At 40.1% G+C, this 17,778-nt stretch overlaps 1 protein-coding gene across 1 annotated transcript in view; it reads left to right on the forward strand.

Moving 5' to 3' along the window:
• Positions 1-17,409, forward strand: part of LOC128864392 (mucin-5AC) — a 72,353-nt gene extending 54,944 nt beyond the window's left edge. The window contains exons 5-6 of the mRNA XM_054104029.1: positions 408-513; positions 15,974-17,409. Of these exons, the coding sequence (XP_053960004.1) occupies positions 408-513; positions 15,974-16,488 (621 nt within the window). The 3' untranslated portion in view covers positions 16,489-17,409. The remainder of the gene's footprint in view (positions 1-407; positions 514-15,973) is intronic.
• The last annotated feature ends 369 nt before the right edge of the window (positions 17,410-17,778 follow it).

Consider the following 17,778-nt stretch of genomic DNA (forward strand, 5'->3'; position numbering starts at 1 on the left):
ACAATTAAAAACGATTTATTTCATGGGAAATTTTCTATAAATTAAGAAGAAAAATTCAGCATCGCACTGAGCTATGCAAACATTACACGCAGTACGTAGAATTTATTTTTGGCAACCTCGCATTCCATTCACGGCAGGTTGATGTAGTTGCATGTGCCTCTAAATGTGTGTATGTGCGCTTGTGCATCTGCTCTACTGACATTTGCCTTTTCACTTTCAATGTCTATTTTCCTATCAATTTCGGTGCATACGAATTCCGACAAGCCACTCAAGCACACATCTCCCACCATTCAATTACCAACTACAAATATTTTTACATGAAACTAAACTAAATACAACAAAATCTGTGTGTTGAAGCAGCTGCAACAACAACTAGTACAATGTTTATCTTTCAATTCCAATTACAGACGGCATCATTAATAATACCATCGGTGGAAAAGCAGGACTCCGGCAATTACACTTGCAGCCCCTCCAACAGTGCACCCAAAACTGTTGTCCTTCACGTGCTGAATGGTAAATTTCATTTTATTCGCAGATTTCAGTCGCTCTCTCCATATCTCTTTCACTACGTACATTTGGTGCTTTAGTAGCTTTTGCTTTGACTCTTCTTTAATTTCGATTTTGTTTGTTTTCGTTTTTTTCAAATCGCATTTCCACGAACTAAATCGAATTAAATTTATTTCAATCAGTTTGTTGTAGTGGCGCTTTGAATGTGTTGGTTCGTGTTATATGGTGATGGGCAAGGGAACGAGAAACTTGCCATCATGCTACAAAATGCTGACATATTTGTGTACGTGTGTATGTGTGAGTGAATGTTTGTGTAGTGGAGCGCATTGAATTGGATTGAATTTTTATTTTAATTGAATTTGTTTGCTATCACGCTGGCATTTACATTTCATTTACATTCACGGGCAAGTGTAATAAGCGTGCATTCACCCGCACATTCCTCCATATACGTACGTATGCAGGTATTATGTATTTGTGTGAGTGCATTTAAATGTGCAGCTTGCGTTTGTCCGGCAAACCCACGTGTTTGCATTGGCCGCACGTGCCGTTTGATTGAAATGAGTGTCAATGCATGTGGCAGCTACATGCGCGGAAGCTCGTCAACAGTTGCGTTAGGTTAGTATGCATATGTGTGTGAGTGTGTGTGTTTCCACATGACATATGCATTGGTGTCATTTGCATTGCGACACCGACTATCGAACCGTTTTTGGTGGCATGTTCGATATGTGCTTCGCTCGCCTCGACGGATACTCACAAAATTTGCATAGAAAACTAAAGCGGGCAGGTGGCTGCATTCGAAATTTCGATGATTTAAATGGTAAAATTACGTATAAATAACGCGCACTGGACTGAACAACTACATACTTATACACATATGTGTGGTTACGTATTCTAAAAGGCTTAGTACTTATTCATGTTAGCGCAAGGACCGGCAACAAGCGCCCACGGTGCTCCTGGATGAATGCACGCAGTTTGGCAGATATTTCAAATACTCAGATGGAGTTAAGAAAATATGGTACTAAAACTAAACTCAATTCTATAAATGCAGTTGCTTATAAATACTAAATGTACAAATATTTGATACTGCAACTAGCGGCTCCGATAATGAACTTTGGGTGTTTGGTCGAGCTACTCCTCCTATTTGTGGTGTGCGTCTTGATGTTGTTCCACAAATGGAGGGACCTACAGTTTCACGCCGACTCAGAACAGCAGATGTTTTTCATGAGGGGCTTTGTAATGACAGAAATACACTCGGAGGTTTGCCTTTACCTGCCTAAGGGCGACCGCTATTAGAAAAAACTTTTGCTTCATTTTGGTCTTTCACCGAGATTCGAACCGACGTTTCCTCTGAGCTCCGAATGGTATTCACGCACCAACCCATTCGTCTAAGTTATGTCTTCCATATTATTGACATTTTCTAAGCCATGCTCTTTTATTCCTGCATAGTAGTTAAATAAAAAAATTTCGATATACAGTCTGTGTCCGAAGAAAGAACCGGGTTTTTTCCTGTAACTTCGAGATATATTTCGTTCTGCTTTTTGCTGCGTAATAGTCCCACTCAAGGACTCGAAAGGGCCGAAATTCGAAAGGGCCGAAATTATCTTACGCCGCGGCTACAAAAGTAATTAAAAAATCAAAAAAGTTTGTTGTGATGTGGAATCAGCGGTATAAAGTGTACAAAAATGTTTATGACTTTTCCGAGTGATCCTCCAACATTTTAAGCGGGGCCCTTCTTTGCGACTACGCCAAGCACGCTCAATTCTTGCTAAACTGGGAATAGATGTGAGTATCAACACCATCGAACGTTGACTGAAGGAGGCGAACATATCATACCGTCCCACATCATCAAAACCACTGCTCTCATAAAAACACATTGAGAAAGAACAAAACAAGAAAATGGCGTCACAGTATTGGACTGGTCTTCCCAGTCATCAGACCCCAATCCCATTGAAAATGTGTGGAGAACTATGAAAACGCATCTTGCCGGAAGGTCAGTCCATGGTTTAAAGCAACTCGTGCGCCAAGTTCGCAAAATTTAGTTCTGTTTGTCGACGAGCTACGCAGAAAAGCATGAAGAAGATGCCAGGCTACACTCGACAACAATGAAGACTACACGGCTTATTGAGTAATTGCGACTCGTAGTTTTCTACATACTTTCATTTAAACAAATTTTAAATATATATATCTTTTATACTTCATGAATAATCGCGGTTCCTTTTTTCTGACACATAGTGTAAGCTTCCGCGGGATTCAATATTTTATGTTTTCTACTATTTTGTCAGAATGTTAGATTTATTAATTTATTTCAATCAGTTCGTTGTAGTGGCGTAGTAAGTATCTGTAAGTAGTTAAGATTCCATTTGGCATGACTTATTTTTTACGGTTTTTGTTTTGGTTTTGCAAATGCGAGTGTGGCTGCCTATGCAATTTACAGAGACGTTATAATAATGCAACAAGTATGTAAATAATAATACTAACAAGTAATTTATATTACATATTTTTAATCTTAAAAAAAAGCATTTTGTATTTTTAATACATACAATACGGACTAAATTCTATGCTACTCGCTTTGCATGAGGTCTGCGACTGTTATACGATTTCGCCGTCTTTGTGTAGGATTCAGCTCAAGTAAGCTGGAGCAGCCACGTTGACATGGTCTTGCAGACGCAGTTTGTGAGCCGTGGCAAAATGTTTCGTCATCTGAGAGTCAGTTAGCATGCCTAGATTACTATCAAGATGACTGTTTCGTATGTAGTATGGCGCATTTACTCTGTTTCGTTCTTCAGACGTTACATGGAAGGGATTGATTGATTTGTGTTCTGTATGTTTCAGAGAAAAAACTATGAGGGCTGATTTGCTCTTGTTAAGTTTAATCCTCCACTTTTTAGCTCATGAGCAACATGGTTGACAGTTTCCTGAAGCTTAGTAGCCGCACCTTCCGATATTCGCCGTTGCCAACATATTATACAAAGGTCCAAAAATCCTGCGCAGAATCTTTCTCTCAAACACTCCAAGCGCCGCTTCATCGTCGTTGTTGTCATCGTTCACGCTTCTGCTCCATACGATGCTCCTTGTGGTAGCAAAAAATGTAACACCCAATCTTAAGGGGTTACATAAGTTTCGTCGGGTAAAAAAAGGCCTATCTCCAATATTTGTTTCAATGTAAAAAATTTCTTTATTTAGTTCAAACTTGTTTCTGTCTTATAGATACATATTTAAAGAACAATTTCTGAAATTTTCAACAACAAAAAATTAAAACTCCTCCGTTGTGACGTCATTTCCGGTGACCCCTCGAAAAAAAGGTGCGTCCGCGTTGTCAGCATAACTCCTGACAGGATTATCGAAAATGAAAAAGTTTAGTTAAGGCCATAAGCCCGTGCTTGAACGAAGGAAAGAAAAAAAAAGTAAAAAATGGAATTTTGACAGACATTTTACCAAAAAAATTAAAATTTCGGTCAAATTTACTTGAAATTTTTTTTTTTTTAAATAGTTGTAATTGAAAAAACAAAAAAAATACTTCGTTCAAGCACGAGTAAATTGTATCTCGAACACCTGTGTAAAATTCCATCAAGATCGGTTAAGTAGTTTTCGAAAAAATTTGACAACGACGACGTTGAAAACACGGTTCCGAGCAAAACGCGTTTAAAGTTTTGAGTAACAATAAAAGTGGCTTGAAGCGCACACCTTCCAAAGGCGGTATCTCCGAAACTATTATTCGGATGGACTGGAAAATTTAGGATAATATTCTTGAGATGTTGTAGAAATTAATAAGCTTTTACCGAGAAAACTGAGCGCAGCTAGACATTTTGACTAAACAGTGGCAAATGGCCGAACTAGCGAGTTTTCTTTAAATTTTGAGGCCAAAATTATTTTTTCCTTTCCTAACGAATGCTTCATTTAAGGAATTTAAGGGTCTTATTGCTCAGTTGCCTACTTAGTCCAAAGTAACACTTGTTGGGAAGAGAGATTCTACTTTGGATTTCAAGGCCGACACTGTTATCGGTGTTAATGCTGGTTCCTAAATAAACGAAGTCTTTTACAACCTCGAAATCATAACTGCCAACAGTGACGTGGGTACCGATACGCGAGTGCGCCGACTGTTTGTTTGATGTTAGGAGGTACTTCGTTTTGTCCTCGTTCACTACCAGACCCATTCGCTTTGCCTCCTTACCCAGTTTGGAGAAAGCAGAACTAACAGCGCGGTTGTTAAGGCCGATGATGTCAATATCATCGGCATACACCAGCAATTGTACGCTTTTATAAAATATTGTGCCCGAGCGATTAAGTTCTGCGGCTCGTACGATGCTCTCCAACATGAGGTTAAAGAAGTCACACGACAGCGAGTCACCCTGTCTGAAGCCTCGTTTGGTATCAAACGACTCGGAGAGGTCCTTCCCAATTCTGATGGCGCTGCTGGTGTTGAGCAACGTCATCTGGCACGCGCATATTGGCGAGCATTATTATTTGGTCTAGAATAATGTATCGATTGAATTTAAAAATTCTCGTTTAAGTTTTTAAAAATAAGTTACATTTAAAATGAAAAATAAAGCCCCATTAACTCATTTAATTAACCTGCATTAGCAAACGGTTTTACAGCCTTTTGAAGCTCCTGAAGTTACTCACGTCATGAGCTTACGCACACATACACACATTTGCCATATTTTATTCTCATTTTGCAGATGCTTGAGTGTGAAAATATTTATACATATGTATTTTAAGTCAATAATTCTCGCGTTGTCATTGAAAATGTGTTTAAATATCAAATGTCATGTCAATATTAAAACAAAATTTGTATAATTCATGCGGCGAGAATTACATTAAAAACACTACCCACAAAGCAACAAATCAACAACGCGAATCTTTGTAGTAGTCCCCACGGCTACGCAAATCAAATTAAAAATACATTTTTCGGACAAGAGATGAAAAATGAAATAAAATTCCATTACAACACTTTATAACTAAATTAATTTATATAATTATAGTTAAATATGCCACTAACAGCAATGGACAGACTACTTTGAACATTTCCCGGCAAATTGAATCAACTGCACACACAAAAGCACAGCAAACCAGCTCGACACGTGGCATACAATGCGCAATATGTTGCATGCAACATAAATGGGCACAACACACATATCCACCTGCCATGCTGCCGCCAGGTATGGCTGCACAAAAACCAAATTAAATACAGTGCTGGAGCATTGAAGCGTAGCATTAAAGTCAATTGTGTGGCGTGGCGCAGTGGCGACCCCCGCCCACAAGCCGACATCTTTGGCAGACACGGATTTGCGCATGCATTTGTACGAGTATGCATGCAAATTTACATTTGTATGATAACCAGCTCAAGTGCGTGGAAATTATCACTAGCGAGCAAATAGCCGGATGCGTAAAACTAAGTAACCGACCGTCGAAGCTGCCGCACATCCTCTCTGCATGCGTGAGAGCGAAAACGGACATAAGTATCTCCGTTAAATTCGCCAATTATCTGCTAGGTTGAACTACCTGCAGGTGCCACCTGGGCACAATGAGATTCATTACCTTACAAATAAATCAATTTTTACAAATTCAATATCTTATCACATGAAAAATGATGGCATTGTTTGCCACAGACGTACATACGTATGCACATTAAGCCAGGTGAGCTGTCGATGGCGTAAAGCGACACTAAAGTAATGGTTTTAAACTCGCCTCCTTTGACTTAAAATGTCACTTTAAAAGTTAAACTTTTTCATGTGTGGACTTAAATTACAGGGTTTGATTGAAAAGTAATGAGCCTTATTTTTTTAAGCAGTTCTATTAAACCTTTTGGCTTATACAACTAATATTGTTCAAAATAGGACCCTTAAGCGTCCATACACCACTGGTAGCGGTCCTTCCACTGCAGGAAACATTTTTTAAACTCACCCGACGGAATCGCGTTCAATACGGCTGCCATAGTTTTTTGGATCGCCTCGATGGAGTCGAAACGCCTCCCCTTCAGCTTTCTTTTCAGGCGCGGGAGCAAGAAGAAGTTCGGAGGGGACAGGCCTGGGCTGTAGGGAGGGTGGGGAAGCACCGGAACCCCCATCTTCACCCCGGTTCACATCTTCGTCTGTTTGCGTCGTCAAAGGCCTTCCAGATCGCTGTTCGTTTTCGACGTCCTCCCGGCCTTCCTTGAACGACTTGTGCCACCATTTTACCTGGGCAATAGACAGAGATATGTCCCCGTAAGCCTCCTTGAGTAGCCCAATGGTTTCGGTACTCGTTTTGTTTAGCTTTACGCAAAATTTGATCGAGCAACGTTGCTCCAACGATCGCTGCATTTTCGCCACTGCAAAATCCTAACACACTTTTAAAACAGCTTTCACGCGCGGAGCGATGTTGACTACACCGCTGTTGCCAGCGAACTGGGACCGGTTTCCGGTGTAAGAGCAAGGTCCAACGATCATTTTCCCCCACCAGCGGATTCGGTTGATCGCTTGACAGACGCTCCGCGCGGGAAGGTAGTATTTCTCCAGGCTCCTTCCTGCCTGCTTTCGAAATGTAAAAAGAGATTTTTTATAACAACTTTGAAATAAGAAGAAGAAATAGCGCATCAGCTGATTTAACTGCAAAGCGAAGCAGCAAAAAATATACACTGATGCTCAAAAATTGCTGCTCCTCATAATTTTCGTAACTTTTCGAGCGTTAAATGAAGAAAGGCGGTCACGAACTTACAAGTGGATCTACCACAAAAGGAGTTACGTAGCTGACCCAAAAAAACGGATGTTTGCATTGCAATTGTACGCGGAAAAACTCCCAACAATTTCCATTCCAAGTGGATAGGACGTGCAGTGAAAATGAATGCACTCATGGCTCATGCAAACGAAATCACTCCACTTTCAACTTCCCCAGAGCTTCAATTGAGATGTTTACAGCAGACAATAACCAAATTCTCAACATCCAAAACCTGCTAAGAGAAGTCAAAAAAGATGGAAATCTAGTCATGTTGCAGGATCTAAGCATATCTATATCGAAGCAGCGAGTCGCAGAAACTTTCACACGCCATCTGGTTTCATCAACGACAACTAACATCTGGCGAGTAGTTCTCAAAACACTTTACAATGGCCGGGCAAGAACCTTTTCACATATTTTTGTGCAGAAATTAAGTCGACAGAAATATTTCGAAATATTCTTGTAAGCATCAAGGCGCACTTAAGACGTGAAATTCAAAAAGGCAATGAGCAAATTTCGCCATCCTTCACGCAAAAATGTACTCACAGGTCGCTTAGGATGTAAGCTTTAGTAGACGCAGAAGATGTCCCTACGCATTAATCACTTTCTGAAATTTAATTATAATTATAATTTTTATGATATTTAATCAACGTAGCTAGGTTAGATTGTCCTGGCTGACTGAAAGCTATCACATAGACGTATTGGTCCTTAATGGTACCAAATGAAGCTAGGTCTTTACGTTTCTCTATAGTAGGTATCTGGTAATAAATCTGCGTCTAACCCCGACGCAATCCGTTCACCGTAACTGTTGCTCCAGCTTCATTTTCGAAAAAGTAAGGTCCATTGACCCCACCGGACCATAAACCGCACCAAACAGACGCACGTTGAGGATAGAGATTTTGATTGTTGACGAAGCCACTGAGGTGGAAATGGACCTAATCACTTAAGATGATTTTTCGATGGAATTCCGGATCATTTTCATGCATTTCAACGACCCAATAAGCTAAGGCACGACGTTGTTGATGATCGGCCGGCTTGAGTTCTTGTGTTAACTGGACTTTATAAGTTTTAAGACCCAAATCTTTATACAAAATACGGTGTAATGACAGCTGTGGAATGCTTAACTCCAAAGAACGACGAGGAATGGACAAACCTGGGGTTTCTTCAATACTTTCGGCTACAACAGCAACATTTTCGGCTGTTCTTGAGCGACGTGCACGGGTTTTATTCTTCACATCACTAACTTGTCCCAACAGCTCGAATTTGTTCACAAATTTCTGTATTGCGGTCCGTCAAGCTGCTTCTCGATGACCCAAAAATGTTCGAGTTTTACGAGCCGTCTCTGCCAAATTTTCACCATTTTGAGGTGGATTTTAATAATTTCAATGCGTTGTTTAAGCGTGTATCGTTCCATTTTTAATAATGGCGTAGTTTCTATTTGTCAAATATGAGAACATGACAGGTTCAAAAGTGACATCTACCGAAATAGTGGGCTATTCAAAATAACAGCTGCTATAGGAAAACTCTTTACATTCCAACTTCTCATATTGTGAAGCTCGTAAGCATTTCATTCTTGTTCTATCGAATGCAAGGCATGAACATAGAAGGTGTTCTAGAGTTTCTCTCTTTTCTAGTTCATTGCAAAATCTGCAGCTATCATTGATTGTTCCACCTCCTGTCCTCTATCCGTCCTTTCATATCCGCAACGATGCCATTATAGATCGTCTTTAAAATTTGTAATATGTCGTTTTCTTGTTCAAATGGCATGTAAACTGCGCTCTTGGCAATCTCGTTCACAATTTCATTTCCAGCAATGCCCTTATGTCCGGGCACCCATTAGATTTGCAACCGTCTGACTACGGTCATTCTCTCTAAGGCTTCCCAGCTTTTACGAAAATGTTTAAATGAATTTTCATACGACTTTATTGCCTTTAACGCTGCTTGGCTATCAACGTATATAATTATTTTGGTGTTGCTCGTTGTCTTTGCGATTGCTAATTCTGCAGCCTTTCCTACAGCAAAGACACCAATCTGCTTGAAAGATACTGCAGTGATCAGGCAACTTGAACGGCTACCTGAAACCTAGCTCGGTGCAATAGATCCTTGCACCTACTCCGTCCAACATTTACGAGCCGTCAGTAAATATATTAAGCTTATTGGAGCTAGATTAGATTTGTGGGGCGTAGGACAAATCTAAGCACTCAGTCCGGAGACCAGTATACTACACTCGGATAGATTTCATTAGAAAAATAGAGAGATAGGAAAGATAAAATGTGGGTGGTAAGACGGAAAAATTAGTTTGAGGTTACTCTTCTACAAATCTCTTGTATTCATTGATGAATCTTAAAAGATCCGGAAGAGAAAGAGTATGAACTTTATCCATACCCAGTATACCACAACCCAATATCCTAAGGCTGATTCTGGAAAACACCGGACAGCTACAGAGAATATAATCTGCAGTATGGTCATTCTCAAGACAGGATAGACACGTTTGCTGACCACAGGCGCTGTGTCCTGTGATTACACCCACCAGTAGTCTCAGGTCTTTTCTGCTAAGTTTTAGGAGAAAGGACGCTATTTTCCTGTTTGGTTCTTTCACAAAGCAATTGGCTACTCTGCACGAGTTCAACCCAGACCAACGTCGTCTATGGGCAGACCTCATGACAATTGACACCCAGCTTACTCGTTCACTGTAATACCACAACGTCCAATAACCCAAAGAAGACTGACTTTGTTGTGTTTTGCAACACTGTTTAGTTTTGCCTTTCATTCACCGACTAACTTCGAAGAGTAGCGTGGGTTAGCAAAGGCTTTCAGTGCAGCTTGATTATCACTACAATTGAGGCTAGGTTTCATTCTTCTTTTCCATCCCTCTTCTTCTATTATTGTTCGGAATTTCCCCACCCAATTGCATTTCGGAGTCATATAATCTGTATTGGCCCTATAACTCATGCCTATTGAGCTGTGCGCGAATATTTTATAGGTAATCATATGGCAGATTTTGCTGGTAGGCATTCTGCCGCAATGCCAATCGGTGACAAGTTGAGCATTCGTTCAAGCGCTGCTGTTGGAGTAGTTCTCATCGCCCTGAAGTGCAAAGTGCACCAAGATGTTGCATGTTTCTCATAGGTAATTTATATGTCGTTTTCCTTAGCGTGGTCCACCACACTAGAACACCGTAGTGTAATATTGGCTTTACTATAGCTAAACAGCACCAGTGCATTATGGGGTTAGGGGTAGTCAGAGGCTCGAAAAAATAATGATTTTCAACAATTTTTTTTTGCTAGTCAGTTGCTTTATTTTACAAAAATAAAAACATTGCATTAATGCATCATGTTTAAACTTGACTTAAGCACAATTTCAAAAAAAAAAAAGTAATAATTGTAAAAGTTATCGCTGTTTATGTGGAGCCCGTTTCTCCAGAAGTCCCTTGCGGTGATCATCGGACAATCAAATCATCGGAATCAATCGGACAAAAGAAATTAGTTTTATTAAAAGATAATCTTGTGCCTGAGCGAAGGTTTTTTTTTTTTATTAGCTATATGGCGGCCTCAGCAAATATTATATTTTTCAGATTTTCGAGAAAAAGAAAACAATTAATTGTTTAAAAAATCGAAATTAAAAAAAAATCCTTCGATCAGGCACGAGTTTCTTATGTTTTTCAAAAGCATTATAAATTTTATTGAAATCAACCACGCGGTCTTTAAGTTACAGTGATCACCAGTTCAAAAAATATAGTTTTGAGAAAAACGCATTTAAAGGTTTGCTAGCGAGCTCCGGAGCGCCCGAGCGCCCTTTGTTAATTGTTGAATAACCCGAGAAGTATTTATCGGATTCACTTAAAATTTTTCACACAATATTTTTAAGATATTGTACTTTAAGAAAATGCAAAAAAAAAAGTTTTAAATCTGATTACCCATAACCCCTTATTGGAGATAGACCCCATGTAACTCCCGGCATCCTTTTACGTGCTTACAGTGCGTTACTGGCATTTTCTTCTTCTCTTATATGTTGTACTTCCATTATATGTAGTTTGCTATCCAAAATTACTCTGAGGTACTTCGCTTTGTCTTTAAGAGTCAGTTCTACGCCGTTCAGCTTCGGAGAATGCCAATTCGGGACCTTTTACTTTCTGGTAAAAAGTGCTATAAGTACTAAACATTTTTTTTTTGTGTTTGGTTGAAAATAGAAATGTTTTTGGCTAGGTTTCTTATATTTTCACTTGTCAATATAACCACAAAAAATAATTATTTACTTTAGAGAAAGCAACCTTAAAAAATATAGTTACAAATTAAATGTAGTCTCATGTCATGGATGCGCCCTGTGTTTTTGACTTCACGTAAATGTAAGCGGCTGTATAGGCCTTAATTAAATGCGAATGCAATACGAGTAAAATGTTGCACAATAATTTGCCAGTCGAGTGAGTTGATAAAGGCCGCGAAGAGCTGCCTCGCTGAAAGCCACAGCATTAAGGGCATTAAGTCAAACCGCTACAGCTTACAACAACAGCAAACAAAGCAACAGACCAACTGGCGAATGCACTTACTTTCATTTGCCACCCCTGCTCTGTCTTGGACATCACCGCACCGCAGTGATCAGTGGCTCGCTGCGTCGTCAATCGTCAACATTTCCCACCGCCCATTTTCAGTGCAACGCCGATTCGACGCTGAGCGAACGTGTTAACTTCTGTGACATTTATGAGCGCAGTTAAAAGCAATTTTTAATAATGTTGCCGATACATTGTTGGTTTTTCTGTTGCTGGCGCTGATATAATAAAAGTCACTGCCGATAAAGAAATAAACGCCAGCAGATATTAAATTATAGCCAATGCACTGTGAGAGTATCCACAAATTGACATTAAATGCTTGCATATTTTTAAGTGTGTACGCATGTATGTAAGGGTGTGCGAGTGTGTGACTGTCGCTAGCAGTTGGCTGATGCATGCCACATGCACGCCAGGCATTGGAGCAATAAACATGAGTTGCTTGGAAAATTGGTCATATCAACGCATTTGGTTGCTGTGGAAAAAAGTATGTGAAATTAAATTATTTGCAATACTGGAAGTGGTGCACTAAAACAGCTAAAGCTGGAAAAAGTTGCACCTTTTTGAGTAGCGTAAAAAGTCTGGTATTTTTTTTTTGTAATAAATGCTTTCAATTTGACATTTTAATTTACACAACGGCGGCATATAAAGAAATACTTGCATGTGCGCATACGAGGTGTGGCAATTAAGTTGCGGGAATTTAGTTATAGCTCGATAAGTGGCAATACTGCGTGAAAGGTAGGCACTTCTCGGAACTTAATTGCCAGACCTAGTACACCATCACTTTTTTTTTGCGTTTTTGCTTATGCTAAAAGCTTTGACATTTAAATCTATTAATCCTTTTTAAGCGCACTTTTTTTAATTTATATATGTTTATTATTTGCTCACATAGATGCAATAAGCGAAAATTATTTGAAAAACACTTTCACTTATTTTAGATTAAATAATAAATAATTTTAAATTTCATAAAAGCGTGCAAGTAAAAAGAGAGCTTGCCCGCCCTTTTGAAAATTATTGCACAGGAGAGAAAAATGTTGTTCTTTTTTACTTTTCTTTTAAATGCGGATGCGCATCCAAACTCACATGCATACCTCATTAGACATTTAACTGAGCTTCTCCTCAAACATAGAGTTTGCTTTGATTTTCTTCCACCTGAGATCTTCAACTGCTGTCGAACGGCAAATGGATTTCGTGAACAGTCGTTTTAGTCGCGCCAAATCACTAGAAAATATTTTTCTTTCATTTGAGTGGTCAGGTCGGACGTTGAAACCAAAACAAGCCGAATAGCATCCAAGCACAAACCAACCGACTACGGCATTGGATCCTATCCTCATTTGTGATTGTTATTGAGGTAACTAAACTATGCTAGGTGGCTGCCGTAACCGAATGGAAGAGCATGAATTTGAAACCCTGGGCATGAAGCACTAAAAAATAGCAAAAGGTTTTTCCAATAGCGGGCGTCACTCGGCTAGAAATGGCAAATCTTCGAGAGTAATTCTGCCTTGAAAAAAGTCCTCATAAAAAACCATTTGTCGTTCGGAGTCGGCTTGTGGAACAACATCAAGACGCACACCGCAAATAGATGGAGCAGCTCGGCCAAACACCTAATAGAGGGTGAAAGCGCTATGCCAATTCAACGATAGTTGTGTAAACTAATTCAAGAAGTAAAAAAATCTACTCACTCAAAACCGGCTTGACCAGAAAAATGTGTGATACCCTATGGTCAGAAAGTACCAGGAATGTTTAAATAAAATAAAATGGAGTTGAATTTCAGGCAAATTTATTTTATCTCCTTCAAAATATGACCCGTCTGATGCAAGGTAGGTAGGTAGGTAAGATGGCAAGAGTACCCCAGGTACACTTCAAGTAGCACTTACGTGCCGTTTTGATACCGTAATGTGGACCACTACCTGTGAAAAGATTTAGGGAAGAGAAAACCCCGTCTACAGCCATCCAGTGCTGTTGATGTAGTGGCGGAGGGAAAAGGGATCTAGGCTGAAGAATGTCTTCAAGTCATCCCCAAAGGGAACGCTAAGGAATCTCAAGCGCCTAGCCGCCAGAGCCGGACATTTGCAGAGAAAGTGTTCCCCAGTCTCTTTCTCTGGAGGATCCCCACAGCTTCTGCAATGAGGGTTGTATGGAAGCCCAAGGTTCTCCGCATGAGTTCCGATCACCCAGTGACGATGAGCACACGATGAGACAGACCTCCATCTGTCTTGCGCTTTTTTTATGAAGAAATTGTGTAGTTTCCCTTTAACGACGGCCAAGGGGACACCGATGTCTGAGAAGGGGACAGCTGGAACCGGTTCTGCCGACCCCTTCCTGGCAAGTTCATTGGCGATTTCATTTCCCTCTATATTCCTGTGCCCAGCAACCCAGATAAGGGAAATGTTTCCTGCACGTTCGAGACGTTTGAGCTCCTCCTTACAGGAGTTCACCAGATGAGAGCTGCAATACGGCGACGACAGGGCCTTGATCTGCTGAAGCAACACACATGTGCCAACGTTTAACCCAGTTCTCCATGCACCCCTGGTAGGCCGACGAAGGGCTGACCTTCAGCTCCTTCGCCATCTCCTCGATCGACTGAAATCTCCTTCCACGAAGTGGTAACTTCAACTTGTGAAACAAAAAGAAGTCCCATGGGGTCATATCAGGTGAATACGGTGCGTGCACGATGGTATTTACTTGGTGTTTGGTCAAATAATCCAACACAATTTGGGCTCGGTGCGATGGCGCGTTATCATAATGCGAAATCCAAGAATTGTGTGCCCACATTTCTGGCCGTTTGCGACACACATCATCGCTCAAATGATCCGATGGCGCTAAAAAGTCACAGATGTGTGTCTTACAGGCCTACCAGCATAAGAAAAACATTCCCGGTACTTTTTATACATAGGGTATTCCATTTCATAAGTGTTTTTTGCCTTTTATTTTAAATTATACACTTACATTAATTCCGCAGTAAGAATTTAACACAGAAGCTACTGCTGGCTTATGACGTACACAGACACTCCTCTACTGAAGCCACGAATTTACATCCCATAAATAAAATAAATCTTAAATCCTAAGCATTAACATACAGACATAACCCCACACCATTCCCGCTCTATATATATATATATGCAAAGGGCTTTCCAATAAGAGGAGAGGTGTTATTTTGATATAAAAAAAAATGCTATTTTTTGATATCATATCAAATCATGATCGGATGTTTGTTTCATTATAAAGAGGAGGGTATACCGTTGAAAAATTGAAATTTGAAGAGGTCGAACCAAGAAGCACCAGGAGATTTGGTGACTCCGAAAACACTCAGGCTAAAAAGCCCATTGTACTCGTATTTAAAGCTCTGGAAAGGGGGTAGATAGTCAAGGAGGTAAGGAGAAAATTATCAGAGAAAGATATAGGAAATAATAGAGACAGAGATAGAGATAGTTAGTCCTGTGAGAATTTTCCAGATTCTTTGGCAAATCTGTAAATATCCTCCAGTTTTAGAAAACGAATATTACTCATTCTCACGACATCGGAACCCAAAAACGCGTAGGCAGAATACGCACAGAGAAAGTGCTCAATACTATCCGCCTCCTCCAAGCATGGCAGGTACATTGGGCCCTCAATGATTCCAATGCTGGTCATATGCTGATCCCATGGGTTGTGTCCTGTAATGATGCCGACCATCAACCGAACGTCTTTCCTTCTAAGTAAGTATGCCGTTAATAGTGGAAAATAACATCAGGCAAATGACTACCACGATCACGCTTACAGGACAATATCCTTTTCATACAATTTTCCATAACCAAATTGCCCTATGTGCTCGATAGCCTCAAGAATTCCATCTTTGTGGTCTTGAATTGACCGTGGGCTGTTCGCATGGACCTTCTTTTTCACCTGGCCCCAAAGAAAAAAGTCACAAGGTGTTAAATCACAAGATCTCGGTGGCCAATTGTGATCACCTCTTCGAGAGAAAGGTCCGGAAAGTTTTCCCGTAAAAGATCAATGATTTCGTTGCTTATGTGGCACGTAGCGCCGTCTTGTTGAAAATAAACGTTGTCCAGATGAATACCATCCCATTCCGGCCATAAAAAATCGTTAATCATCTCTCGATAGCGCAATCCATTCATTCATAACACCTGTTATTGGGAAACCCTTTATATGTATGCATATATGTATGTATTCATATGCTTGCTTTTATAATCAAATGCTTTATTTGCACTTTACTGCCCTTAATTTCAGGCGAATACTCTGCCTCCGCGATAACTTCAGGTGTCAATGGCAATATTATTATTGGCAACTACCGTAAGTGGCTCGGCGTTCTGCTACTGCTACTCCTACAACATTTGCAACACAAGTTCGCCAATTCTATTGCGGCTCTACTGCGGACTATTGCTTCGGTGACTTTGTTGTGCATTTGGCCACAAGCAGAACGCCGCACCAACGCCGAATCAACTAAAACAGCAGCGACACTCAGCATTAAGGCCCCATCCACCAATCTGCAACAATTGGCAAGCACCAGAAGCGATGGGAGGGAAATATGCTCGTTGTGTGGCGGACAGAATGGCCGTAGCACTTGCCAGCAACGGCACGACCGGAGCCATGACAACAAAGGTGAGCTCCCCACAAGCACCAGCACCAGCAGCAGCAGCAACGGCGGTAGCAGCAGTGGCAGAAATTGTGATCACAGCATTTGGAGCATTGACTGGCAAACCGGCTGTACGCTACGTTTGCTGGCACTAATGGAGAAGACTTGAGCGGGACTGCGCTTACGCCGTGTTTATCTTTAGGATGTAGGAAGCAATTTAGTGCGATAGCTCTATAGTTTAACTATTGTAAACGAATGTGTTTGGTGTGCCAATGAAGGTGCAGTGAGTGCACAAATTCGCGAAATGTAAGATGCTCTCTCCTGTTAGCAGCGGAAATGGTTAGTATGTACTCCTAAGGAAAAAAAATCATGCAGCATCGATATCTGATATCAATTAAGAGATAATTTAGTGTAATTTAGTTAAGAAAGAATATTAAAAATACAGTTTAAAAAATAATTTTATAAAATGTAATGTATTAAGGACATTTTTCCGAGGAGATTTTTCGGACCTGATTTCACTGATTTTTTCTATTGCGAAATATTCATTGTGGCTTTGAGTATGGCTATTATAATAGGAAGTACGTCGAATCTATAATCAAATTAAATCAAATGCAAAACAGGCGATTTTGAACTTACAAAATACAACAAATGCGATAAACGCTTAACAAAACCATGAACGAAATACGTAAATCTGCAGACCACAAAATCAGAAGCGAGTACGGGAAATAGGAAAATATCCATATTTGGATGAAGTATTTAAGTGAATGTGGAAAAAGCAAATGGTAAACAAGATAAACGGCTAATAAAAATTAACTAACAACGTAGCTGCTTGTAAGCCATTTATGTACCTTAAATGGGCCACTTGAGACGCTCGCACGCACACACAAGCAAAGCAATACACACAAGAGCTCTAGGCAGGCTGTGCATTTCCGCTCTTTGATAACAAATTACTCAGTTGTGCACAGCAGTAACTCATTCCTACGTAGCACGCAGTGCAGGTGATTATGCCTGTCGAAAGGACACACGTTGTCGGAATGCCGGCGTACTAATTGCAGTTTACGTAACAAAGGCAAAGCTACTTACCCACACACACACACATACACACTTACGTATGTATATAATATAGATAAAGGCATGTGCTGCATATAGTTTTATCGAATTTATGCTTTTATTTAGCATATGTCGGCTTTTTTTTTGACAAACGAACAATTAAAATGCATAAATAATTAAAATTTACAGCAAATGTCAGATGGCGTTGACACATAAAAAGCTTTTTGTTGGTTTTTTTTTGTGCTTTTGAATTTTACTCTGCTTTTGCTTGAATAAATCCAAAATGAGCATTATGTAAAATCACGAGCAGTTCCACATTCATCCATACATAGCGCACATGCATATGTGTGAGTGTTACGTTTAGGTTGTAAACAAAAATACGCCAAATTTCAGATTATTGCTGTGGTTA

Source organism: Anastrepha ludens, chromosome 2 (genome assembly GCF_028408465.1).
Source record: "Anastrepha ludens isolate Willacy chromosome 2, idAnaLude1.1, whole genome shotgun sequence".
In the NCBI taxonomy this organism is placed as follows: domain Eukaryota; kingdom Metazoa; phylum Arthropoda; class Insecta; order Diptera; family Tephritidae; genus Anastrepha; species Anastrepha ludens.